The 24,266-nt window shown below is 44.1% G+C and overlaps 1 protein-coding gene across 4 annotated transcripts in view; it reads left to right on the top strand.

Annotated features, from left to right (window-relative positions):
• PYROXD2 (pyridine nucleotide-disulphide oxidoreductase domain 2) overlaps window positions 1-24,266 on the top strand; it is a 375,192-nt gene that overhangs the window by 279,196 nt on the left and 71,730 nt on the right. For 3 of the 4 annotated variants that reach the window (XR_011204918.1, XM_069239654.1, XM_069239655.1), the window contains one exon: window positions 21,264-21,398. The exons of the other annotated variant lie outside the window; for it this stretch is intronic. Coding sequence is in view for 2 of the 3 variants with exons in the window: in XM_069239654.1 (XP_069095755.1) it covers window positions 21,264-21,398 (135 nt within the window). In the remaining variant the exon portion in view is untranslated. The remainder of the gene's footprint in view (window positions 1-21,263; window positions 21,399-24,266) is intronic. 4 annotated transcript variants of the gene reach the window in all.

Genomic DNA, 24,266 nt, shown 5'->3' with positions numbered 1-24,266 from the left:
ACACTGGAACCACGGTCAAACTACAGAAAAGACTCCAACGCATCCAGAATGCCTCCGCACGCCTCATCCTTGACATCCCCCGACACAGCCACATCTCCGGACACCTGAGAGACTTGCACTGGCTCCCCGTCAGCAAGAGAATCGAGTTTCGCCTCCTCACCCACGCACACAAGGCCCTCCACGACCTGGGCCCCAGGTACCTTAACAACCGCCTGACCTTCTACACTCCCACCCGCCAGCTACGATCCACCAGCCACGCCCTCGCCGCTGTGCCACGCATTAGAAAAGCCACCATGGGAGGAAGATCCTTCTCCTACCTGGCAGCCAAGACTTGGAACTCCCTCCCCATCCACCTCCGTCTGACCCAAGACCACCTCTCCTTCAGGAAGCAACTCAAGACCTGGCTGTTTGAGCAGTAGCGGTCCCCCCTCCCCCCATCGCCTTGAGACCCTCCGGGTGAGTAGCGCGCTATACAAATTTTTTGATTGATTGATTGATTAACCGGGAAGCATGCTTGCTTGTTGAATAAAGGTAGCTTGATGAGGATATGCCGCTGGAAAATCGCCGACTGTGACTGACACACAAGAGTGGCTAGAAGCTGTCAGTGCAGCCAGGTCAGTATTAAGAGTTGTGCTTTTAATTATAATGGTGTGCTGATCTGTGACCAGCACAGAGCTCAGGAGCCCTAGCCTAACCACATGCAGGAATGGCCATTAGCACAAGAATGCCAGGTAAAAGTGCTCGAGCAGAGCCCTCGAACCACAGCACATCAACTGACATCCGCGTTGAGCTGGAAAGTGCTAATCAAGCAAAAATGGGAAAAAAACACGTTACTATAACTTGTACAAACGTGTCCAAAGTGCTCCGCACACATATTTTGATCAGGACGGGCAGCTGAAGGCTGCTGCCAGGAATCCTGTATGTAATCTTCGGGGCTCTGTGTGAAGTGAGGAATTCTTCTCAAATCCGTCGTTGTAAAATAGGAAGTGATGGGGACACTCAGACATGGACAGTTGAACTAATAAAAGATGTATTGGTAATAAAGAAGGTTTACAAGTAATAAAGGAAAGATCCCAGAACCACACAAACTTGCTGTGCGATATACAAGGACACTGCAGACTCTGCCAACTGCAGTAAATATTCAGCCATGTGTCTGAACACTCAGCCACAGACCGGAACTAAAAGGCTTCCAGCTTCAAATCATATGCGCAAAGCAGTGTTTCTCATCCACACCACAAGTTGACTTGATTTTGTGCCTTCCAGCCTGCAGCCAGTCTACCACACCCATTTCCATCTCGTCACAGGTTGTGGGTCCCACCCCATCATGTGACAATTTGGGAAAGGGTGGGGTGACAATGCTTTCCAGACCCTGATTGACGTGGAGACTTAGAGCTACAGGGCTTGCATATGAAACGCCTATGGCTAACTTTTCCTCCACGTCATCAGGGGTGGATGCTGGGCCTTGATGCTCAGTCTTTGCCGAGCTGGTGACCTCACAAGCCTCAGGGCTGTGAGACTGTCAGCCGAGCAAATACTTAGACTTTTGGCCCGCCCAGGTTGAGAAACGCTGTGAAAGAGCATGAGACACATGTCCCCACTAATATTATCGACAATCACAGCAGTAACACAGCGAGTGAGACAGAGAGTGCCCCAAAGCAATTTACAAGCGTAGATTAAACTGATTTTGTATTGCTATGTTTGCCATGTTTTAGTCTGTAAATGTAAGGAAGGTGGAGCCCCGACGCCCTTATACAGAAACCGCCACTGAAGCTTGGCATTCTGTGTCTGGTTCTGGTGGCTGGACACAGCTGTACCCTCAAAGTGGAAACAAAAAGGTGACTTCCTACCTCCTTAAGCAGTTACTGCTCACCAGTTGATCAGACTGGACAGTAGGGCTTATTCCTGGGGGTAGGGAAACAGTTACCAGTGGGAGCAGAAAAGGGACCAGTGGAATAATGAAGGAAGTAATGAGTAAGCTCTCCTCATAGTACAATGTGAGTTCATATGTTCTTGGTAATTTTCTCCTCTACCCCTTTTTTCTGCCGACTTACCAAGGGTATCACTTGATCCATAATGCATTGATGCTGATAATGTATATCCCCAGCCACAACCTCAGGGGAAGAGTGATTTATTTCTCAGTGGAATGGTTGGAGTTGACACAATGGCAGGCCAATGCAATCAGACACAGGCACGCCAAAAGGAGAGCTTCACTGGGCCGGAGTGGAAATTAGTCATAATAATGGTGGGGGAGGAGCTGGATCCAAAGTGAACTCTTCTTAAAGAGGAAGGGAAGTAAGACGGAAACTGGAAAAAGGTAAGTGCAAAATCGAAATACCCAAGGAGTCAAGGCAGGTCTGGTTGACATGAGCAGTCTTAAATCGTTGTCACCATACTGATGCTGCATTTCTGTGGTTGTGCCTCTTTATAGGCCTTTCGTTGATTGGTAAATGGTTTTAGGCGTGCTGGCTGGGTGTGTGAGAGAGTGCGTGCCCCAGCAGAGTGAGCAGCACTGTAAAAGCAGAGCTAGCTTGCCTTCTGATTCCAGCTCCATTTATGTGTTGGTGGCTCCTAGAGCTCTTTCCTGCATACACTGCAATCCTCAGAAATGGTCACAGTCTTCATTGAGCTTTTTTACGTTGATGCAGTTTCCAGAGGCCACCTCTTCTGCAGTACCTAAGCCTTTTGGGTGAGTGGATCTGTGGTGCCTGTAATGAGGGTAGGAAGAAAGAAGTCCTAACATCCTGGGAGAGGACAAACATTTGATCTAGTAATGATGTCTAAGAAGATGGTTGAGAGACAACCAGTCTTCTTATGTTAGGAGTTTGTCATTAGTGAGGAAAGGGCATTGGTCTAGTATCCCAGTAATTCATTTTAATTGGCTGGCAAGCAATTGCAAAGGTGCACACAAAGCTGAGGCTCCATGAGAACCTGCTGGGACAATAACCCAGCAAGGACCATGCAGTGTGTGCTCTTGTCTCACTTCTCTGCATACATATATTCCGGAGATTGTTTTCCTTCATCCACATAAATCTGTTTCAGGTAGAACCTGAGGGAATGCCTTTGTGCTATTGCATGTTCTATATTTCAAAACATGCATAGGCAAAAGCTCCATGGGGGGACATTTTAAGTGAGCACCAGCCTAGAGGAGGTACACGCTTAACCCCACTCACACCCTTGCATTTTTTACAAAAAAGTATGTGTAGCCTTTGAGCATCTCGTGAAGGGTTTCGGACCATTTGCAGCTAAATAAAGTGAAGAGACTGAACTGCCACCCTGTGTTTGTGTACATAACAGTCTTTTCTGCCTACACGGACTGTTACAGTAAGCCTATCTGCAGGAGTTCCCTCAGTTGTAAAATAGGGCCATTCTTTCTTCTTATATTATGCTCCCTGAACTCTGTTGATAAAACATGCCTGTGTGTTAGGAGTTGGCTGTATTTCTGAGCCTTGCCCATTTCCTCATCAGCATCACAAGTGTCACTGGATTTTCAATGGTTGATATGCAGTCTCCCTTGGATTTCAGAGACACAAATGTGGAAACGCTCTAGGTGAATTACCAAAATATTGGATTAAAAATATTGTGTGACATGACTATTGTACCACAAATAATGCGACTACTAAACTATTGTGGAACAAAATATCAAAAGCAAGAATATCGTATGTTTTTGGAATATAATATTGTTTTTATAAATATTGTTGCACATAATATTGTCCACTTTAAGATAGTGGTAATAAATGTTGTTTTTTTAAATTTCATATATACTAGTTAGTATATTATTTTAACTGCTAGAATTACTTCTATAGTTGCTATTCATTTTTTAAATATAGTTTGTAATTTTAAATGTGTCATTTTTTTGGTTTAATTTATTTATTAATTCATAACTCATAACTTAGTAACTGGTCATTAGGTTTGTAGGGGAATATGTTGGGATGTTAAATCAATTATAAATATTTTAATTTTATTGTAAATATTTGTATTGTTAAATAAATATTTTTATTGAATATGAATTATGTAAATTAATTATTTTATCTGTTTAAATGTAATTTATTTATTTTAATTCTTATTTTACTTTTTTAATTTGTTGGAAATTTATATTTTAGTAACCATTGTTGGGTTTGGAGGGGAATAGATTGAGAAGGTATTTAAATTATACTTACATTAATGTATATGTTAATTATTTTTTTTATTTAAACTTGAATATTTAATTGATTAATAATTGATTAAATTGTTTGACTTTTTTGAATATATTGAAGCTGTATTTTTATAAATTATAATCAATATTTTAATTTTGATACTTTTGTTAGTAATTCAGATTGTATTAATTAGTTGTTGGGTTTGTAGGGGACTAGGGTGAGAAGTTTATCATACTTTTTAAAAATAATTCATTATATATATTTTTGATTTTTTATTATTTTAATTGTTTGTTTTAGTTTATTTATTTTGTAATTTAGTCTTATGTGTTATAACATTTTTTTTTTTTTTAATGTTATTTCTTTACTTTAAGTAATATTTTAATTTAAAATACTGTCAACATTTTTTATTTAATTGTTTTGTGTGTTTTTGTTATTTTGGGGTTGTAGGAAAAAAAGTGAATTTAATGAAAATACTTTTTTTTCTAATTCATTTGTATTTTTTAAAGTTTATATTGTTGGCAATTTGATTTCAAATATGATTTAAAAACGTATTGTTAGGTATTTCAGAGTTTTCTAGAAAATAATTATGAGTTGGAATTCTATATCTAAATCTTATGAATTCCTACACTTTCCCCACTGTTGTTTACACTGGAGTGTGGATAGTAAATCTAACATTTTTTAAGTCTGGCACTTTCCTTACTGTTGTTTATAATGGAGTGGGAATAGTAAATTTAACCTCTCTGAAGTCCAACACTTTCCTTACTTTTGCTTTTACTCGAGTGGGAGTTGTAAACGTAACCCCTCCAAAGTCCAACACTTTCTTTACTATTGTGTGGACTGTAATTGGAATAGTCAATGTAATCCCCTCACCCCTATAAGTCCAACAAGTTTCCTATTGTTGTTCCTTTCCTTACTTTCCCTTAGGCTGCAGTGGGAATAGTAAATGTAACCGTAAGAAGTCAAACTCCCCCCCCCCCACTGTTGTGTAAATTGGAGTTAGAAAAGTAAATCAAGTCCCACAGAACGCAAAGACTTTCCCTAATGTTCTTTTTTTAAAATATTTTGTTTTATTGATGTTTATATTATTTTTAGAAAAATGTTTTCTATTTATTTTTATATTTAATATATTGTTTTCAATAATTGATATATATATTATTTATTTTTCAGATCTTGTTAATTATTTTTGTAAATGTTTTAAATTGTGAAAATATAGTTTTTGTTTAAATGTATGGATATATTATTTCTATATTTAGTGCATGTTATTAAATAAAACTATTTTATATGGTTATTTGAAATTTTTAATTAGGTTACATATTTTTGTTGGTAGTATATATGTTTTCTAATTTTCAATTTGTTTTTACTGTTGATATTTAAAATTACATTTATTTAAAAAATCGATTATTTTCTGTTGTATTTTAGGTACTTTGGGCCTCATTACGACTTTGGCGGTCTGACAGTAAAACCACAGCTGTGACTGCTGCCAAAAGACCACCATATTGGTGGTAACCTGACCGCCGTACAAAGAGTCACACTGAGAAGACTGTAAAAAAACAGCCAAATTTCTGAAACCGCCAGGACCCTGGAGGATGGAAAAAAGGCGGTGCACCATCAGAACCGCCAGCCTGACAGAAATCCACCCATTAGATTACGATCCACAAATTACGACAGAAGTTCTTCCATGGTTGAAAACCATTGGTGGTGCAAACCGCAGCGGACTCAACTCACAGCGCAATCAACACAGCACCACATTGGATAGTTTGAATAACCCACACCTGACACACATCCACATACATGACACCCCTACACACTGCACTATACAACACAGAGCTACACAACCCACTTTCCTTTACAACCTGAACGCCACACACAGCCACAGACAAGCTAATTCGGACACAGAAATAGGAAAAGCAACATTAGGCATCCAAAAGCATCTCACTACGCTCACATCACACGCCTGCACAACATACACAACACACATTTTACTACCACACACAATCATCACCCACCCACTCACATCACACCACCTACACCTCACCACTTACCTTTTACTTTAGCCTTTTTTCATTGAACACAACCACACTGTCTTCACCACCACTACTATGTCCCCACAAAAACACCCATGTTTCATGGATGAGGAGTTGTGGGTCATGGTAGATGAAATTGTCAGGGTAGAGCCACACCTGTTTGGAGCATAGGTCCATCAAACATCAATTGCCAGGAAAATGGAGTTGCAGCAAAGAATTGTCGACAGGGTCAATTCTGTAGGTAGCCACGCACAAGGTGGAACAACCTTAGGGAGAAGGTACATTCCATGGCATCCAGACACCAGCTGGCGGTACAGAAGACTGGGGGTGGCCCCCCACCTCCTCCCCCTACTTTCACATCTTTGGAGAGGAAGGTCTTGGAGATACTCCATCCTGAGGGTCTGACAGGAATACCTGGGGGAATGGAGTCTGGTAAGTCCCCACAACATTCATGTCACCCAATTGTCATGTCCTCACCACCTTAACGCACTCCAGTTCACATACCACCCACTACACCTCTGTCCAAATGTTCCAATAACCCTCCCTGGCATGCCACATGTCCACTAAACTCACCTGGCTCCCCTGCCCTTGGAAATGGCACATGAAGTACTGGTAACTCATAGCACTACAAATCCCAAAATGCAATATCCCACCATTGTGAAAATCAGAACAGTGCACAAAATGTGAGATATCATGCCTGTAAAACGAACTACCAATATAAGCCATTTTGCTTGTGCAAGTGTGAAACAGTGAATGGCAATGACAGCAATGCAATGGCCCACCCCCACAATCACCACAAGAAAAACACAGCTATAGCTGAGTGCCCAGTCACAATGCCCTTAGAATAAAGATTCATAAGATTGAAATATGTGCACCTGTGGTGGAAATCTAGATGCCGAAGTGGATGCACATGCAGTACACCCAGTTACAAGTCAATGTCTATTGCTTAGTCACATACTCTGTTACTACTCTGTCACTGTTGTGCATTGTACACCTATTTTGTCTGGCATGTATCATGTCAGACACTTCAGTGGGCAACAAAGATGAATACCCATGGCAATAATCAGAAAGCATAAGATGGTATCAGCAATCCAATCACTACCAACTTTGTTTAACAGGTAAAGGCATGGTATTTAAATTACAGAGTCTCGTGTTGTACAAAGCAAGATCGTGCAGCAGCTGTCATTGTCATTTCTGGGGATCATGTTAAGGCACTGTCTGCATCTCACACAACATAAATTATATTTAAAATATAACAGCAACTCTGTGTTCCACTTCTCCCAAAGGTTACCTAGCCAATGTCACCATGGACAGGATACCAGAGACTGCCACAACTCCTCTGGATGAAGGCCCCAGTGAGGCCAACACCCCTGGATGTATGGACACTGGAGAGGAAGCTGGGCTATCAGGGACATCTGGTCAGTCAACAACTGCCCTCACCCTGCCCCATCGACTTCTCCCAGCCCTGTTGCATCTACATCGCAGGCAACCATTCACCCACAAACCTGTGTCCCAAGGACTGTATCATCCATTGTCTGTCCCACACTACAGGTACCTGAGTGTTCTCTTGACACCCCTGACAATGCTGGACCTGCCACCACTGGGAGTAGGCACACTGTGCCAGGGGCACAGGCATGTGGGGGTAGGGTGCATGGGAGGGATGCTGTGGGCCAGCGGATAGGGCTCCAAGGGACAATACTAACCAGGAAACCATCTCCCAAGTCTTGGGAGCATACCAGAATTCCCAAGGCATGATGGGCCAGGTAATCACCATGATGGGGGAAATCCACCAGGAAGTCATGCAGCAATGGCATGCACAAAAAGCCTGCCTGGTTTAGATTGCTGGGGTGCTGAGGGACATCAACACTACCGTGAGTAGGACTGCAGCACAACATCAGGCCTCTTCCACTAGCAATGAGTCTTCAGTCCCTTCAACAACTGTGCTGCTAGTGGAATTAAGGCCCTGCCAGGGGAAGGACATGCCTCAGACACCCCACTCTCTGTAGCAGTGGAACCCCACCGCAAACGTGGATGTCCACCCAGACATCCAGGAAGAGCAGATGCCAAGACCAAACCCATTGCCAGGAAGTGAACTTGTCCTGACTTGTTCTCCTAGTGTGCCACAGATACACCCTGTTGACTGTTCTCAAAACAATCTCCGTTTTCCATGGTACAAGGACACTGGACTTATGTATCAAAATGGGGTAGCAGCTACCCTCATGATTCCAGCCATTATGACTGAACCCTTCACTGTTTATATTGTGTTTTTTGGTAAGGTACTAGTCACACACATTGTTTTACTGTTCACAATAAATCACACTTTAACAGAGGTACTGTGTATGTGTCGTTTATCAACCACGTACAACTGTGATGCATGCCAACTCTGCTATCATTATGTCCCTCTATATTGTACAAACTATGTTATGGACGTCACATGTGGACTCTTTGAGCAGAAGACTGATTACATTAGAATTCAAACATGGACAGATTCAAAAACTGTTAAATGCTACATCTACACACATTTATTGGTAAATGTAAATGTAATGCGGATTTATATAGCGCAGCTTGTCACCCGTGAGGGTGTCAAGGTGCTGTCTATGGGCATGGGGGGATTAAGTGATTTGCCCAGAATCACAGGACATTGCGCTGATGATTGAACCCAGATCGCTAGCTTCCGAGGCTCTCGCTCTGACCACTGCTCTACATCCTCTCTCTCATGGTAGATATGCAAACAGCACATAGGGTATAACTGACAGTAACATCAGGATGTTTGCTAAGGTGTCAGACACTGCTAATCCCTAGGTTATAGAAGTTAGGGACATGGCAGTCTTCCCACAAGCTAGAAGGCATAAAGATTGTTCCTTCATATTACCTGGTAAAGCCTTATCACATAAAAATTCTGTTGCTTCCTAACATACAAATCCCATGGTACAGACTGATATCAGTACTGATGTCCCCAGTCCAGGGATCGTTCACTTATTTTGGTCACATCCCTGTATGCTTGCCACTCACCTATGTCAGTCCACACAGACATGCACGTTGATCAGCAAAATAGGAACACACTGACAGCTAGGTCCAGGGTAGGTTACATAAAACATAAACCATTGTGATGGTAGAGGCTATGGTTCTATATTTTTACAAGTGCCAGACACATATGGACACACCAACTGCACAATTTGACCACCTCCAGTATCCTACAGGTTATCGTGATGGGTAAAAGCAATTCTACCCTGGTGTCCTGACAGTCTGGCCATGTTACTTACACCCCACATAATTATTGCAATCATTACCTTGTTTCAGCCATGTCCACTTCTCACATCTGCCTGCGAATCCCATCTGCAACAATGATGAGCCAAACTGGAAGTTGGCAAAGATGAGAGATAGGACTCAGCAGAAAACATTCCTCAATTCAGACAAGTCATATTCACAAGAGTGACTTTGCATGTGCATTAACAATACATGACAGTGTAGACCAGTAAGTTCTGTCCCGATATCACATTACAGTCTGCATGCCCAACTCACTCATAGGCATTTCAGCTACCTAATACCTCATAGTTGATGGTAAAAAAGGAGGTGGCATGATACCCATCAACCCTAGGTTTCTAATTGAAATCACTGCATTAGGAATACATCACATAACTTGAGTCGGTAGAAGTACTGATTGATGAGTTCTGCCCTTGAGTCTCCTGTTTTATCCTCATCTGGCTCATCAAAACTTGGCAAATCTGCATTTCCACCCACAGGTACTGCTGGCTGCTTCTCATCTGGTAGGAGTGGTATCTGACATCTCAGGGCAAGATTGTGGAGCATGCAGCAGACAACAATCATCTGACATACCTTTTTGGGTAAGCAGAGGAGGGCTCCTCCTGATCAGTCCTGGCAGTAAAATCTTGCCTTCAGGAGCCCAAAAGTCTGCTCCACAACATGCCTTGTCCTTCGTGGGCCTCACTGTAGAGGACTTCCCCTGACGTAGTTGGGTACCTCAGTGGTGTCAACAACCAAGGACGGTTAGGATAGCCAGAGTCACATGTAAGCAAATAGGTAGGAATACACAAACATACATTGAGGACATGCACAATTGTGATAGCAGGAGATAAACTTTGAAAACACACGTCAAATCAGACTTACCAACAAGCCAGACCCTCTCTGTGTTGATTTGTGTCATCAGCAATGGGATATTGCTGTTCCGCATGATGAAGGAATCATGGACCCATACTGAAAACTTTGCACTGACTTGTGAAATGTACTGGTCTGCCAAACACACAACTTGAGCGTTGTTGGAGTGATAGTTTTTCCTGTTCCCATATACCTGTTCATTGGCACTGGGGGAACCAAGGCTACATGGGTGCCATTTATGGCTCCAACCACATGTGGAATGCATCCTATTGCATACAATTCTGCCTTCACATATGCAAATTCAGCAGGTTGGGGAAACCTGATGTTCCTGTCCAGGTGTTTCAAAAATGCAGGCAGTACATCTTTCAAAACCAGACTGAACATGGGCTGAGACATCCCTGCAGTTAGGGCCACTGTATTCTGAAAACACTCATTGTCCAGGAAGTGAAGCACTGACATCACTTGAATGATGGGAGGTATGCTATAGGGATTGCGAATGGCAGGTATCAGATCAGGCTCCAACTGATCACAAAGATCCGTTATTGTATGTCTATTCAGACAATATGTCTCAATATTATGCCCCTCTTCCATGGTCTGCAGGTCTGTTAGTGGGCGGTACACTGGAGGTTGTCTTCCTCTCCTCATGCCAGGGTAACTATGTGGAAACATATGAAATTTGTATGTAACATGAACAATACACACATAATGAACATGTACATATGCAACTCACACATATCTGCAATCGAGGTTGGTAACTTCATCTGACGTTTACAGGACCGCTATGCATCCTATGACACTCCCCTTGGTGCACATGCTCCCAATTATCTAATGTAATTACATGCATATCAGTCAGTGATGGTCGGTGTTTGTAATTCCAACTGACTTAAAATGTGAAACACATGTTTGAGCACATTATCAACATTACCAGCGCACATAGTATGTTGAGAATAGGTGTACATTTGTATCAGCACATATCCCTCTGTTACAGTGATTTAACTATTCACATGCACAAATAGACCAATAAACCTGAAGGTAGTACTTATTGATATTTAACACTATATAGGGATTTGTCAATGACGCAGATTCAAAAGCTTTCCCATGCATGAAATGTGCTCAAAATAGCAGCCGCCTGATCTACTGTACTGGACATGTGGAAGTGACCTAACTCCACCAGCAGATGTTGTCATGATGGTAGGTGGGCACAACCTCCGTGTAAATTGCTATTGGAACAAATTGCTGCCTGTGGCACACTTCAACCAATGGTGATATCCACCGGCGGTGACGGTCCTGTACGTAGTGGACGTGACCGCCATTTTCTGCAGTATTGCTCACTTGACTTCTGACACTGCTGCCAGCAAGACCTCCACTACCTGAGCTGCTGTGTACTGCCTCTGGGAACTGTCATGCCACGTCCAGCAGGTGATAGGGCCCCATCCTTCACCCCTGAAGGAATGAACAAGCTTGTGGAGGAGGCCCTACCCTTGTGGGAAAAGCTATATGTTGCACCAGAGGAGCAGGTGAGTCCAGTGGTCAAACAATGTGTGTAAGTTTAGGTGTATGATGGTGTACCTGAAATGTGAAGTTGTTGATGTATGCAGATGATACATTGTGCATGAGTGTGAACTGGGAGGATGGGAATGTTTGCCTACTTGCTGTCACTTAAGTGTTCTGTCTACTTGTTGTGATATGGTGCATGTGGACCTGATTTTTTGCTTTTGTCTGTGTCATCCATGCAGATCAATGCCCATCACAAAAAGGTAATCTATTGTGCCATCGCCAAGCAAGTGCGGACCCTGGGAGTCCACAGCCCGTGGATCACCCACTGTAGGAAGCGGTGGGAGGACCTGAGACGCTGGGCCCGGAAGACTGCGGAGGCCCAACTATGGATGTCCTCCCAAAGAGGGAGGTGTGTCATGATACCCTCACCCCCATAAAGGCCTGCATTTTGGTGGTGGCCTCCACTGAGGTGGATTGGCGTTTGAGTGCAGCACAGTAGCCACAAGGGGGTAAATACAGACTTAACACATGTTTATGCTTATGCCAGTTAGGTGTATGATGATGATGTCTGAGTAGCTCAGCTGTGACAATGTGTTAAGTGGTACAGGTAAAGGGTCACCTAGGGATACATAGTACTACAGTAGTCAACTTTGATACACAGATGTGTACATAGTCTTGTGTATAGGGTCATGTTACTCACCAATGTCAAGCACATAGTATGACAGCATTTGATGATGCACATGTGATAGTGTCATATGTGTACCTCTGCACTACTCTACATATGTGTAGCCTGCAGTGGCATCCTTCCCTACCTACTGTTCCACAGTCCACGTACCCAGTTGGTAAGTAGTGGAGCTCTTTGGTCTCTGACCAGTCCTATTCCACTGGATCTAGACATATGTGCAACATAGGGTCTGTTAGATGAGTAACCGGGCCAAGTCATCCTGTGTCCTGTTTTCATTGGGAACTTCATGTGAGGCTGTCATCCCGAACAGGATTGTCACATGGCATACTTACTACACTCATTCTGAGGTGTAAGGAGGTATCCTTATTGTTATGTTTGAACTACCCATTGGCAATTGTGGTGTTTGATCAGGGTGGATAGCCTACATTGTGAAAAGCATGTTGGTAATAAAGCATTAACAGAATTAGATATTTCATTTACAAACAATTTGCACCATGTATATGGTGTAGAGAAGGTAAGTGGCAAACCTGGTGATCCATTAGGCCATGTATTTTGTCCATGCTACATAGGGCTGTACCATACCTATATGGTGCAACGTATAATCTTTTGTGCCTACATCATGTGTCAATTGTTACTCTGTGCCTATTGTTATGTTGAGGCCTCAACTTTGCCATGCTGCCTCACCTAATAGTGGCGCTGGGGTTCCATTTGACAAACACATGTTGGTTGCAATGGGATATGTTGTCAGTCAATTTACTGCGCTCTAGGTGTATGTGTCAATCAAGGTTACATTAGTTGTGGATTGTGTCAGTGTTACTTCAGTCCTGAGGTGTTAGGTTGAGGAATTCATGTTGAAGTTTATACTCAGCATGGATAGTGGAATAGTAAGTGGCCTTTATGCACATGATTGTGTCCATTGTATTGAAGGTGTTGGTATGCTCACTGTGGTTATCTGTAGGAGTATACTGTGTGCTAAGTAAGCCCCTATTACTTGACATGTAATTTTTGTATATGTGTCAATGAATAACATTAATGTGTTAGCAAACTCTTTATCACCCTTTTAAAGTAACTTTTGATAGAAGTTTGTATGACATGCTATGTTATATTATGAGGCTCAGAATTTGGGTATGCCACATGTAGTGATTTCATCTGAAGTATTTGACATTGTGAATGTTATGGACAGTGCCACATGTTCGGTATGTGATTGCAAAGCTACATGCTGTATAGTATTAGAAGTCAGATGATTTAACTTTTCCTGTAACATGACTACTGGTGATGGACGGGCAAGTGTGGATTAGGGTAAGGTATGATAATGTGTTGTCACTTAACAGCATTCTCAAAGGGTGAATGGTTGATACACAGTGATGGTCTGCATAGGAAGAGACTTTTGATGTAGCCAATTTATCTTGTGCATGAATAGTATGTGGGTCAGCTTTGATGGGATGGTGATGTAGTGGTCAGATGTGGGGATTCTGTTGTCTTATTGGATTGTTAGAATTATGTAGGTGTGACATGATGTAGGCTCAAAATATTTCCTAACTGGGGCTTGTTTAGACATAGATGTTTTGGGAATGTTGTGTATTGTGTAATGTATGTGTATGTTAAGAATGTCATGACCCTCTCTCTCTCTGTTCTCCTCATCAGCACCGGCAGGTGAAGGAGATGGGGCACAGCTGAGGTGGGAAGCTTCTGACTGCAGGACCCGGAGTGCTGATACCAAGGTACCCAGTGGCCTGGAGGGCAAGGGGAGTCCCATGGGGGAGACAGGATCCACGTCTTTATCTTCAGAATCTTCCTCCATTGGACACTCCTAGTTGGTGATGGACCCATCTGGGACCACCCCAGCACCATCTCTGTCCACCCCACCTTACTTCCACCAGCGCCCTCCCTGTAGCCCCCCACCCATTTGGCCATGCCTGCTCACCCGAGAGGGTGGGTGTCTCCTTTGCCACAGACACCTCTGCCCCTGCCAGCCCTGCTGCTCTCAGTGAGGAGGCTATTGACCTCTCAGTGGGTCAGTCAACCATAGTGAATGCCATTCAGGGACTGGCAACTTAGATCCAACAGAGTAATGCGTTCCTGGAGGGCATTCATGGTGCGCTGACTGGCCTACAGAGATCCTTTCAGGGTCTGGCCTCCACACTGATGGCAGCCAGTCTCTTCGTCTACTGTCCCCCTTCCACCTTCCTCTTTCCATTCGCAAACTCCTCTTCCCCGACCCAGCCAAAGCACACAGACAGAAAAGCATGCATCCACCTCAACATCCAACGGTAGCTCTGACAAATACAAACACCACAATACACACCACTGGCATGCACACAAGCAACATACACCTGCACACACAGTAACAGTCACAACCTGCCCTAACACCATCCCCAGCATCACAGACAGCACACCTGACACACCTGCACACACCACACAAACATTCACAGATCCAGCCAGTACACCTATCCTACCCACAGACAGCACCCCAGCAGACCCTCAGACATCCACCCCAGCCACCACACCCACAGACATGCCTACATGCAGCACATCCACCATACCTGCAGTCACTACCCCAACAGACACCCACCCACCATGGCATCCCCCAGCACCTCCACTGCCCCCCAAGACACATAGACGCCCTCACTCACCCACCCAACACACACCCAGCACCCACAAGCACACCTTGCACAAACATGCACCCAAGACATCCACACCAACACTTCTTACAACCACTCCCTCTCCCTCCACACCCAAATCCTTTTGCTATGACCATCCCTGTGTGTGTAAGAAAGCTTTCCTTTCGGACTTTGTGCTTTTCCCTACTCCTTTCCCACCCCTTGATATCCCTAAACATGTTGTGTCCCTCACGAAGTCTGGCCCTTCCACCTCCAAGTCCTCCCCTGCAGGTTCCCATGCCCCTCCCCCTGTCAAGAAGTCTACCCCACCACCTAAAAGCCAACCCTCCCCTAAACCTAAGTCCAAATTCAAACCCCACCCTCCCAAACCAGATCCCAAAGGCCACCTCCAAGACTTAAATCCAACTCCCTACCACCCCCCAAACAGATAACCCCTGAGGTGCCTCCTTGCCCCATAGATGCCCTTACCTGCGGAGGTTACATGGCAGTCAGGAGTCAAGTCTGGGGCACACATCTGTGTACTGTGTGGATACAGACTGTCAGAATTGAGGACTGGCCTATGGCCTTTGTTTTTTCCAATATTTAGCCTTCTAATAATTACTTGAATCAACCGGTTGTTGGTTTCCTGGTTACATCTTTGTCATGCATTTCTTTCCCACAGTATGGAGTTGTTCCTGGCTGACATTGGTTGTGTGTCTGTATGTGTGTGTGTGTGTGTGTGTTCTGCGTGGGCTACATGTGTTGTTTAAGTAGTATGTAGTGCTTTTGTATTAGAGTGGTAAGGTATCTGTTGTTTGATGGACATTTGTGTGTCCAAGAGGTTTTGTTGTGTTAGTGTTGTGTGTTGTTTGTGTTGAGATGTGTTTGTTGGTGTGCTGTGTGGTTTTGTGTGTTTTGACTGTGTGCGTGTTATGTGCATTAAGGTTAGATACGGTGTTCTTGGTAAGTCGATCTGTAAATCTTGTGATTGTGTATTTGTATGTAATTATTCGCCTGTTGGTGTTAGGTTGTGATGTGTTTGTGATGTGTCCCCCGGTAGTATCCCCTGTGGGTTCCTACCAGATGATTGGAGATGGTGCTGTTTTGTTGTGTTTGTGACTTGTTGTGTTGTTGTGTGATACTGTGTGAGTGTGGGCCTGTGCAGTGTTTCCTTGTGTACATGTGTGTGTTAGTCACATGTGTATATGTGTGTGTGTGTGAATTTGGTGGATGTGGCGTGTTTGTTGTGTATGTGCGAGTATGTGAGTGTGTGTAAGTGCACAGTTACGTGTGTGTGTTGCCCTCGCACCGCCTTCCCAAATGTCTGTTGTGTGAGTGTACAAAATTTGCCAATCTACCACAGTACCAGGTGAGTGTGTGTACTTACGGTTGCTGTCGTTGTCGCTACACATTCCGAAGTCTTTGGGTGAGCAGGAGCAGCAGGAAGACGTGTAGTTCTGGATCCATGGCGACTCCAGACGAGTATGGCTTCCTGAAGGTGAGTGTCTCCTTTTATGCAGTTGGTTTCCACCTGGGTTTCCATGGTGGTGTGAACACAGCGGAAACATGAGTGGTGTGCAACCTCATAATCTGTCTGGCGGAAACATGGTCTCCGCCGACCTGCAGTGGGAAAACATTGTCCATGGCGGCCAGACCGCAGTGGAAGTGCAGGCACTGCTTTGGCTGTATTCTGTACTGAATATCAGCATGGTCATAATTTGGCAGTCTTCTCCGTCAGCCTGTTGGCGGAACAACCACCAACATGACGATCCTGACACCGCCAAACTCGTAGTGGCCCTTTTAGGATACATATTCTTTAACTATAAATAGTTAAATGTTTACAATTATTTATTTAACATTATATTATTTTTAAGTAAGTAACTATTTTAAGTAAATTACTTTAAATTAGATATTAATGAATAAAACTCTTACTTGTTTCTGTTCAATATTATGTTCCACAATATTTTTGACAGAATGGGCCTGATTATGAACTTGCCAGATGGGATACTCCACCACAAACGTGACGGATACCCTGCCCGCCATTTTACATGTTCCACAGGATATAATGGAACCTGTAAAATGGCGGACAGGAAATCCGTCATGTTTTTTAGCTGAGTATCCAGTCTGTGGAGGTCGTAATCACGCCTAATGTATTGGTTGATTACTTATTCCCATTATAAGCATATGAACGTGATATTAGGGTAAACAATATTTCTGACACAATATTTGTGCCTCTTTTTATTCTTTATTTGTTTTCATGATATTCTGTTGAACTACCACGCTCTGGCTTTGAATCTACCTCATAAGCATTCAAACACAACATTCTCTAGCTATGTGACACAGCCTTAGAAATAATCTTAGTGAGTTCAATACATTATTATTACCAAAATCAAAAGCAGAATTTCTGATAGGTACATCTTCCCACATATTCCTCATCTTACAAATTTACCTCCAGTTGCTACACTAACCCCGAAAAATGTTTGCCCAGCAATAGCGATTCAGCGCTGCCAAATGGCGCCATGCTGCTTCTACTATAATCCAACCCCTTTTAATGTGACAAGATACGAGCATACTAAGTAAAAATCAGTGCACAAGCATCAGTTCCTGTTATTCTGGGCGATTTGAAATGGGTCTGAAGCTCTCTTCGTATTTTGACAATTTTCCTGAGCATTTTGACATTGAGTAGGTCAAATGTCCTCTCCAAAAATCTCAGGGTTTAAACCCTGTTGCGCATGTTGCAAGAAGATGCCCCTGTCACACTCAAATTACATCTATATGTGATGTTTAGGCATGGAACACAATGCCACAACCTGAGGCTTCCCTTCTTGTATGTGTCTGGAAGCCACCAGGGAATGAGAGGCAAGCTATTTCTGTCCAAAACCAACAGGAAAATGCCAGAGCGTTCCCCTTACCCTTCAGATAGGTTTCTGGACAATGAATCGTCTCCACAAAGAGCTTCCCACAAAAAAACAAATGCCATAGGAAGACAAAATCCACTTCTTTCTCAAGGAAAGTGTCCTTCCCCAGATGAAGAACTATTGCTGGGTGTCCGAGAAAATCTTGATGTTAAAAAAAATGGTGCTTGAGATTCCGGAACAACGGCCAACCCTGTGCAGATCAAGCACAGCCAGCTGGCAATGCTAGATTTGTTCAGGAATGTCATAGTACACTCTGAACCACTTCCTAAAGTTGAACCTGATCCTGTAGGTTTGACAACTTTGATAGCTGTGAACTCAACACCTCCTGAAGCCGCACCTCCATGGGCTCTGGCCCATTCCCTAAGAATAAATCGAAACCAACCATGGAACTGTCTCCTACATGGTCAGATCCTCCATTGGCGCCAGCATAGGAGCTGCACTCAAAGCCTTAAATTTCTGCTGAGATCTGATTGGCAAAACAGAATGGGAAGGTATGTTTTGATGGGGAACTCTTGGCAGAACACCTTCCTTTGGGTCAGAAATTTGCCAGGTTGAAGAATTGTTCGCCTCTCACTGTTACCCTTACAATGCCTCATAAGGGTTACGGCCACACATAATATAATGACTCAGATGCTCATAATCACCTTCCCTTCTATACTGCTGATGTTGACTTAGGTCTGGATTTACAAAAGGCAATCCCTTCTTCCAAAGAAATCAGTTTGTTAATGTTTGTGGGACGGAAAGCAATCCAAAGGGCTATAGATGTAAAGTCCAACATTTTGATGGAAATATCACATAAATATTCTTTTACTTTGGATCCTTTGCCCTCATTTAATGATGCTCTTCTGTCACCTCTCCTTGCTGTTAGAGAGAAACACCTCTGTGTTTGCCTCTGGGTCAGCTGGCCACAGACAATTTGCTAGGCAAAATAGATGTGCCCGTGGTAAGCCACAATTTATACTGGGTTATCCTTCACCAGAATGTGTAGTGAACTAAGCTTTCACCCAAAGATTTAGTCCAAATGCCTTTCCCACGACTTCTCTAGTTAGTCAAAAAAATGCATTTCTATAGATTGTAAAATTTCATTTCCATAGCAGCCTTGCTCATCAAACAGAAAATGTCACCTGAGTTGTGGACTGCAGTGTCTATGCCCAATGTTAGCTGGCAGACTAACATTCATCAGTCTACCAGACCACATGAAAAAGCTATTTTCCTGTCTGGTCAGTGATGGTTTGGATGCCTCCAATCCTTGAGTGTATCCTGGGGTCCGCAAATACTATTGATTGATCCATGTCATACTGCACCTCCACACTTGGATGCCTGCCACTGGCTTCTTAAGAGATGTCCTGGCAATGCTCATATACATGCCCTTTGATGACAAGTCACTGTTCAGAGAGAAAGCTCACTCCTTCCTGGAATGCTTCAAGAACCAAAGAGCTATGGCTCGCTTGCTGGGCCTAGCCACCACCGAAAGGTTGGTCCACCAGCAGTAGAGGAAGTTTCAATGCTATTCCAGAGCAGAGCTTACATGACCGAGACTACCCTCACAGCAGTTTCAGATGCCCCAACTAATGTACTGCTCCTTTGTGGCTGCAGTGGATCTAGGGGCCGTCATCACCAATAGCAGCAGGTTTTGTCCACACCATCCTCTGCCAGCTCTGCAACCTCAAAACTTTGCTGACTACCCCTTCTTATGCCACCATCTTTAGTGGAAAGGAGAACGTCCCACTTTTCCACCTATTGGGAGACAATCATAATGGAACACAGGGTCATCCAGTTCACCTGTAGGGTCTACGCTCAAGCCTTTCTGCTGCTTCCCACGGACTGTCGTCCTTCCATCAGGGTGTGCCCTCCGGCACATGCTGTGATTTTGGAGGCATAAGTGCTTGTCTTGCTGATCAAAGAGGCCATAGAGATGGATCTTTTGAAAGACAAGGGCACAGGATTCTACTCCTTTTATTTCTCCGTCCCGAGGAATGATTAGGGTCTGAGACCCGTTCTGGATCTCTGTTGTCTGAATTTGTTTATTTGGCAGCACAAATTCAAGATGCGTTTGCTGAGCGAAGTGTCCTGGCCAATACAAGTAACAGCCTGGATTCAGTACGATGGGGAGGATGCAGGGCCTGACCAGAGGCCAGACCTCAAACCCAGAGATTATTACATAAATCCAAAGGCTGTGTGAAGTGACACGGGCCTGAGTATAGTGTCCGTCCAAATGGCTTAGAGGCCGCTAGTCTGTGCGCAGCTGGTTTGGTGAGACTGGGTCTTAAGACAGGCTGTGCACCCGGATTTCACTGCATATGGCTGGAGGCTGGTTCAGGCCTCGGTGGAGACCTTCGCTGAAGACAGTGGATGAAGAGTGGTGCTGATTGGGATGCTTTCTGGTGTGCCTTTGGATGGTAGGAGCTTTTCCACATTATACGCTGGTGTTTAACACTTATTGAAGTATTTCCAAATCCTTTGACTTAACTTAGACATGACACAATCCCTAGTCGTAAAACGAAAGTCCAAGAAGAAGAATGCAATCGAACCCTCACCCTCAGAAGTAAGTGGAAACCTTCAGACATTTCACGTTTCTATTTCCTTGAGCGCTACATGATATACCCACAACTGCAAGTCCTCCAAAAACGACTCCATTGCTTTACAAGGTGGGTGTAAGTGGGTATTAGGCATTGCCTTTTCAGGAATATGTGAATGTTCTTTATTTACGTATGGTGCAGTATGTACTTATGTTGCATATAATTGCCCATGTATTTTTACCCGTGTCTGGAATTTTAACGTTTTGCCCATACGTGCATCTTTCCGACATACCTTCTGTGGATACTAGATCGATTGGCAAACTTTCCACTTTTTATGCAGGAGTTGTTTCAGGTTCATTCATTTGCAATCTAGGTGTAAAACGTGACAAGTCTTTTCTAAACTTTTGAATGAGTCCCAAACTATTCCACGTTTGTGAGTTACATTGCAGATTATTGGCAGCTCCTCTGACACTCCCTCTTTCATTAGCATACATCTCTTGAACCACACATTATAGCATCCCTGTGCACATTTTACAACTGCATACATTATGTTGTCCTATAGAGCATGCACATATGCCTTACACTTCTATACACACACTTAGCTAATACTTACAAATGCATATTTTAGCAGTGCCTGACTTTGTGATTTATGTATCGTTTGTATATGTATGTTCGAACTTTTTCAGGGGGTAAGTGTACTGAACTGTTTATTTTTATGAGTGGTAGGAGGCTTTTCCATCCGCTCATCACTTATATCTGGTTATGTTTCAGCCGGTGGATCATGTATTGGTGAGCAGTGATGGTAAAGTGCAAGGGGTCATGCTGGAAGATGGGACAGAAGTGAAAAGCAAGTTGGTCCTTTCAAATGCATCCCCTCATCAGACATTCCTTAAGCTCACGCCACAGGTGAGAAAACATGTATAAGCACCTAAGTGTAACTACATTGCTAACAGGCAAGATCTGTGCCCCACATTTCTAATGCTTGCCGCTCTTTATTGAACTGGATGAACACAAGTAACATCCAGCAGAGATCCGATGAATTGTGTTCAGTCATATTATGCGCACAGTGCATTCAACTGGAAGGAGAGTATATAAGAGACTACTCTTGCATAACAGACACTGCCTGTGGTACTGCTGTTGCAGCACAAGCACTGCCTGTAGTACTGCTGTGGCAACAAAGGCACTGCCTGAGGTACTGTTGTTGCATCAAAGGCACTGCCTGCGGTACTGCTGTTGCATCGCAGAAACTGTCTGAGGGACTGAGGTTGCATCAAATAGAATGAGGTACGGCTGTTGTATCACAGGCGCTGCATGATGGGCTGCCATTGCATCACAGAGACTATCTGAGGGACTGAGGTTGCATCAAAGAGAATGAGGTACGGCTGTTGTATCACAGGCGCTGCATGATGGACTGCCATTGCACCACAGAGACTATGTGAGGGACTGAGGTTGCATCAAAGAGAATGAGGTACGGCTGTTGTATCACAGGCGCTGCATGATGGGCTGCCATTGCATCACAGAGACTATCTGAGGGACTGAGGTTGCATCAAAGAGAATGAGGTAGGTTGCATCACAGGCACTGCCTGAGGTACTGCTCTTGCATCACAGGCACTGCCTGAGGGATTGCTTTTGCATCAAGAACACTGTCTGAGTGACTACGGTTGCATCACAGACACTGCCAGGGAAACTACTGTTACATCACAGAGACTATCTGAGGGACTAGGCTTGCATCAAAGAGACTGTCTTTGGCAATGATGTTGCATCACAGGCACTGCCTGAGGGGATGATGGTGCATCACAGGCATTGTCTGAGCTGCTGCTGTTGCATCACAGGCACTGTCTGAGGGGATGATGGTGCATCACAGGCACTGTCTGAAGGGCTGCAATTGCATCACAGAGACTATCTGAGGGACTGTGGTTGCATCTCAAAGACTGAGCTACTGCTGTTGCATCACAGGCGCTGCCTGAGATACTGCTGTTGCATCACAGGCACTGCCTGATGGATTGCTGTTGCATCACGGACACTGCCTGGGGTACTGCTGTGGCATCAAAGGCACTGACTGAGCTGCTGCTGTTGCACCACAGGCACTGTCTGAGGGGATGATGGTGCATCACAGGCACTGTCTGAAGGGCTGCAATTGCATCACAGAGACTATGTGAGGGACTGTGGTTGCATCTCAAAGACTGACGTACTGCTGTTGCATCACAGGCACTGCCTGAAGGATTGCTTTTGCATCATGGACACTGTCTGAGGGACACTGCCAGGGAGACTACTGTTACATCACAGAGACTATCTGAGGGACTAGGCTTGCATCAAAGAGACTGTCTTTGGCAATGATGTTGCATCACAGGCACTGCCTGAGGGGATGATGGTGCATCACAGGCATTGACTGAGCTACTGCTGTTGCATCACAGGCACTGCCTGAGGGGATGATGGTGCATCACAGGCATTGTCTGAAGGGCTGTAGTTGCATCACAGAGACTATCTGAGGGACTGTGGTTGCATCTCAAAGACTGAGCTACTGCTGTTGCATCACAGGCACTGCCTGAGGGGATGATGGTGCATCACAGGCATTGTCTGAAGGGCTGCAGTTGCATCACAGAGACTATCTGAGGGACTGTGGTTGCATCTCAAAGACTGAGCTACTGCTGTTGCATCACAGGCACTGCCTGACGTACTGCTGTTGCATCACAGGCACTGCCTGAAGGATTGCTTTTGCATCATGGACACTGTCTGAGGGACACTGCCAGGGAGACTACTGTTATATCACAGAGACTATCTGAGGGACTAGGCTTGCATCAAAGAGACTGTCTTTGGTACTGCTCTTGCATCACAGGCACTGCCTGAAGGATTGCCTTTGCATCACGGACACTGTCTGAGGGACTACGGTTGCATCAGAGACACTGCCAGGGAGACTACTATTACATCACAGAGACTATCTAAGGTACCTCGGTTGCGTCACGCGCACTGCCTGTGGCGCTACTGCTGTGTCACAGACAATGCCCGAGCCACTGCTGTTGCATCACAAACAGTGTCATGTATGAGGAGCGGCTGTTGAGTCTCAGACACTGAATCAGGGACTGCTGTTGCATCACAGCTACTACCTGGCGTACTGCTTTTGCATCACTGGCACTGCGTGAGAAAAAAACTGTTTCATCACAGAGATTGCTCTGGGCTGCTTTGCCCCAAATGCGCACGTAACGGAAATATACAAGTTAGTTTATTCAAGTGTACTTCTAAATGAAGGTTTGCTCTTTTTCGTGTTTTACAGCGTGAAAACTTGAAATGTTATGCTCACTGTGCTTCGTTAACATTACGAGTTAACATGTTTATTTGTGATTGGCCTAACCTGCTGTTAATGTCTGCTTCTGATCTAAAACAGAAAAACAGGGGAAACATCCGGATCCAAGAGTACTTTTAGGTGTGACTCGCATACACTCATGGGTGTATGTAGGTTGGAGATGAAAGCTTTGTGCATTGTTCTCTGAGTTTGTGATTTTTGGATGGATGTTAGTGTCAGCTGGACTACCTAATCAATCTTTTACATACTTTATTTGGTTTGGCCACAGATTTGATTTTTATATATCCTTCCGCTCAGCCCGGGGAATGACAAGAATCAATATTATGACATTTTGAACACATCTCTTTCTGGGCTCATTTCCCAGTACTTTTATAATGGGCATGATAACTCCTCATTTGAAGAACCTAGTCCTTGATCGCACATTGCTAGCCAATTATCACCCAATCACACTGTTACAAGCTGTAGCCAGGATC

This window comes from Pleurodeles waltl, chromosome 6, assembly GCF_031143425.1.
Source record: "Pleurodeles waltl isolate 20211129_DDA chromosome 6, aPleWal1.hap1.20221129, whole genome shotgun sequence".
Classification (NCBI taxonomy): Eukaryota; Metazoa; Chordata; class Amphibia; order Caudata; family Salamandridae; genus Pleurodeles; species Pleurodeles waltl.
The sequence above is the reverse complement of the archived record's forward strand: the minus strand, read 5'-3'. Positions and strand labels throughout refer to the sequence as shown.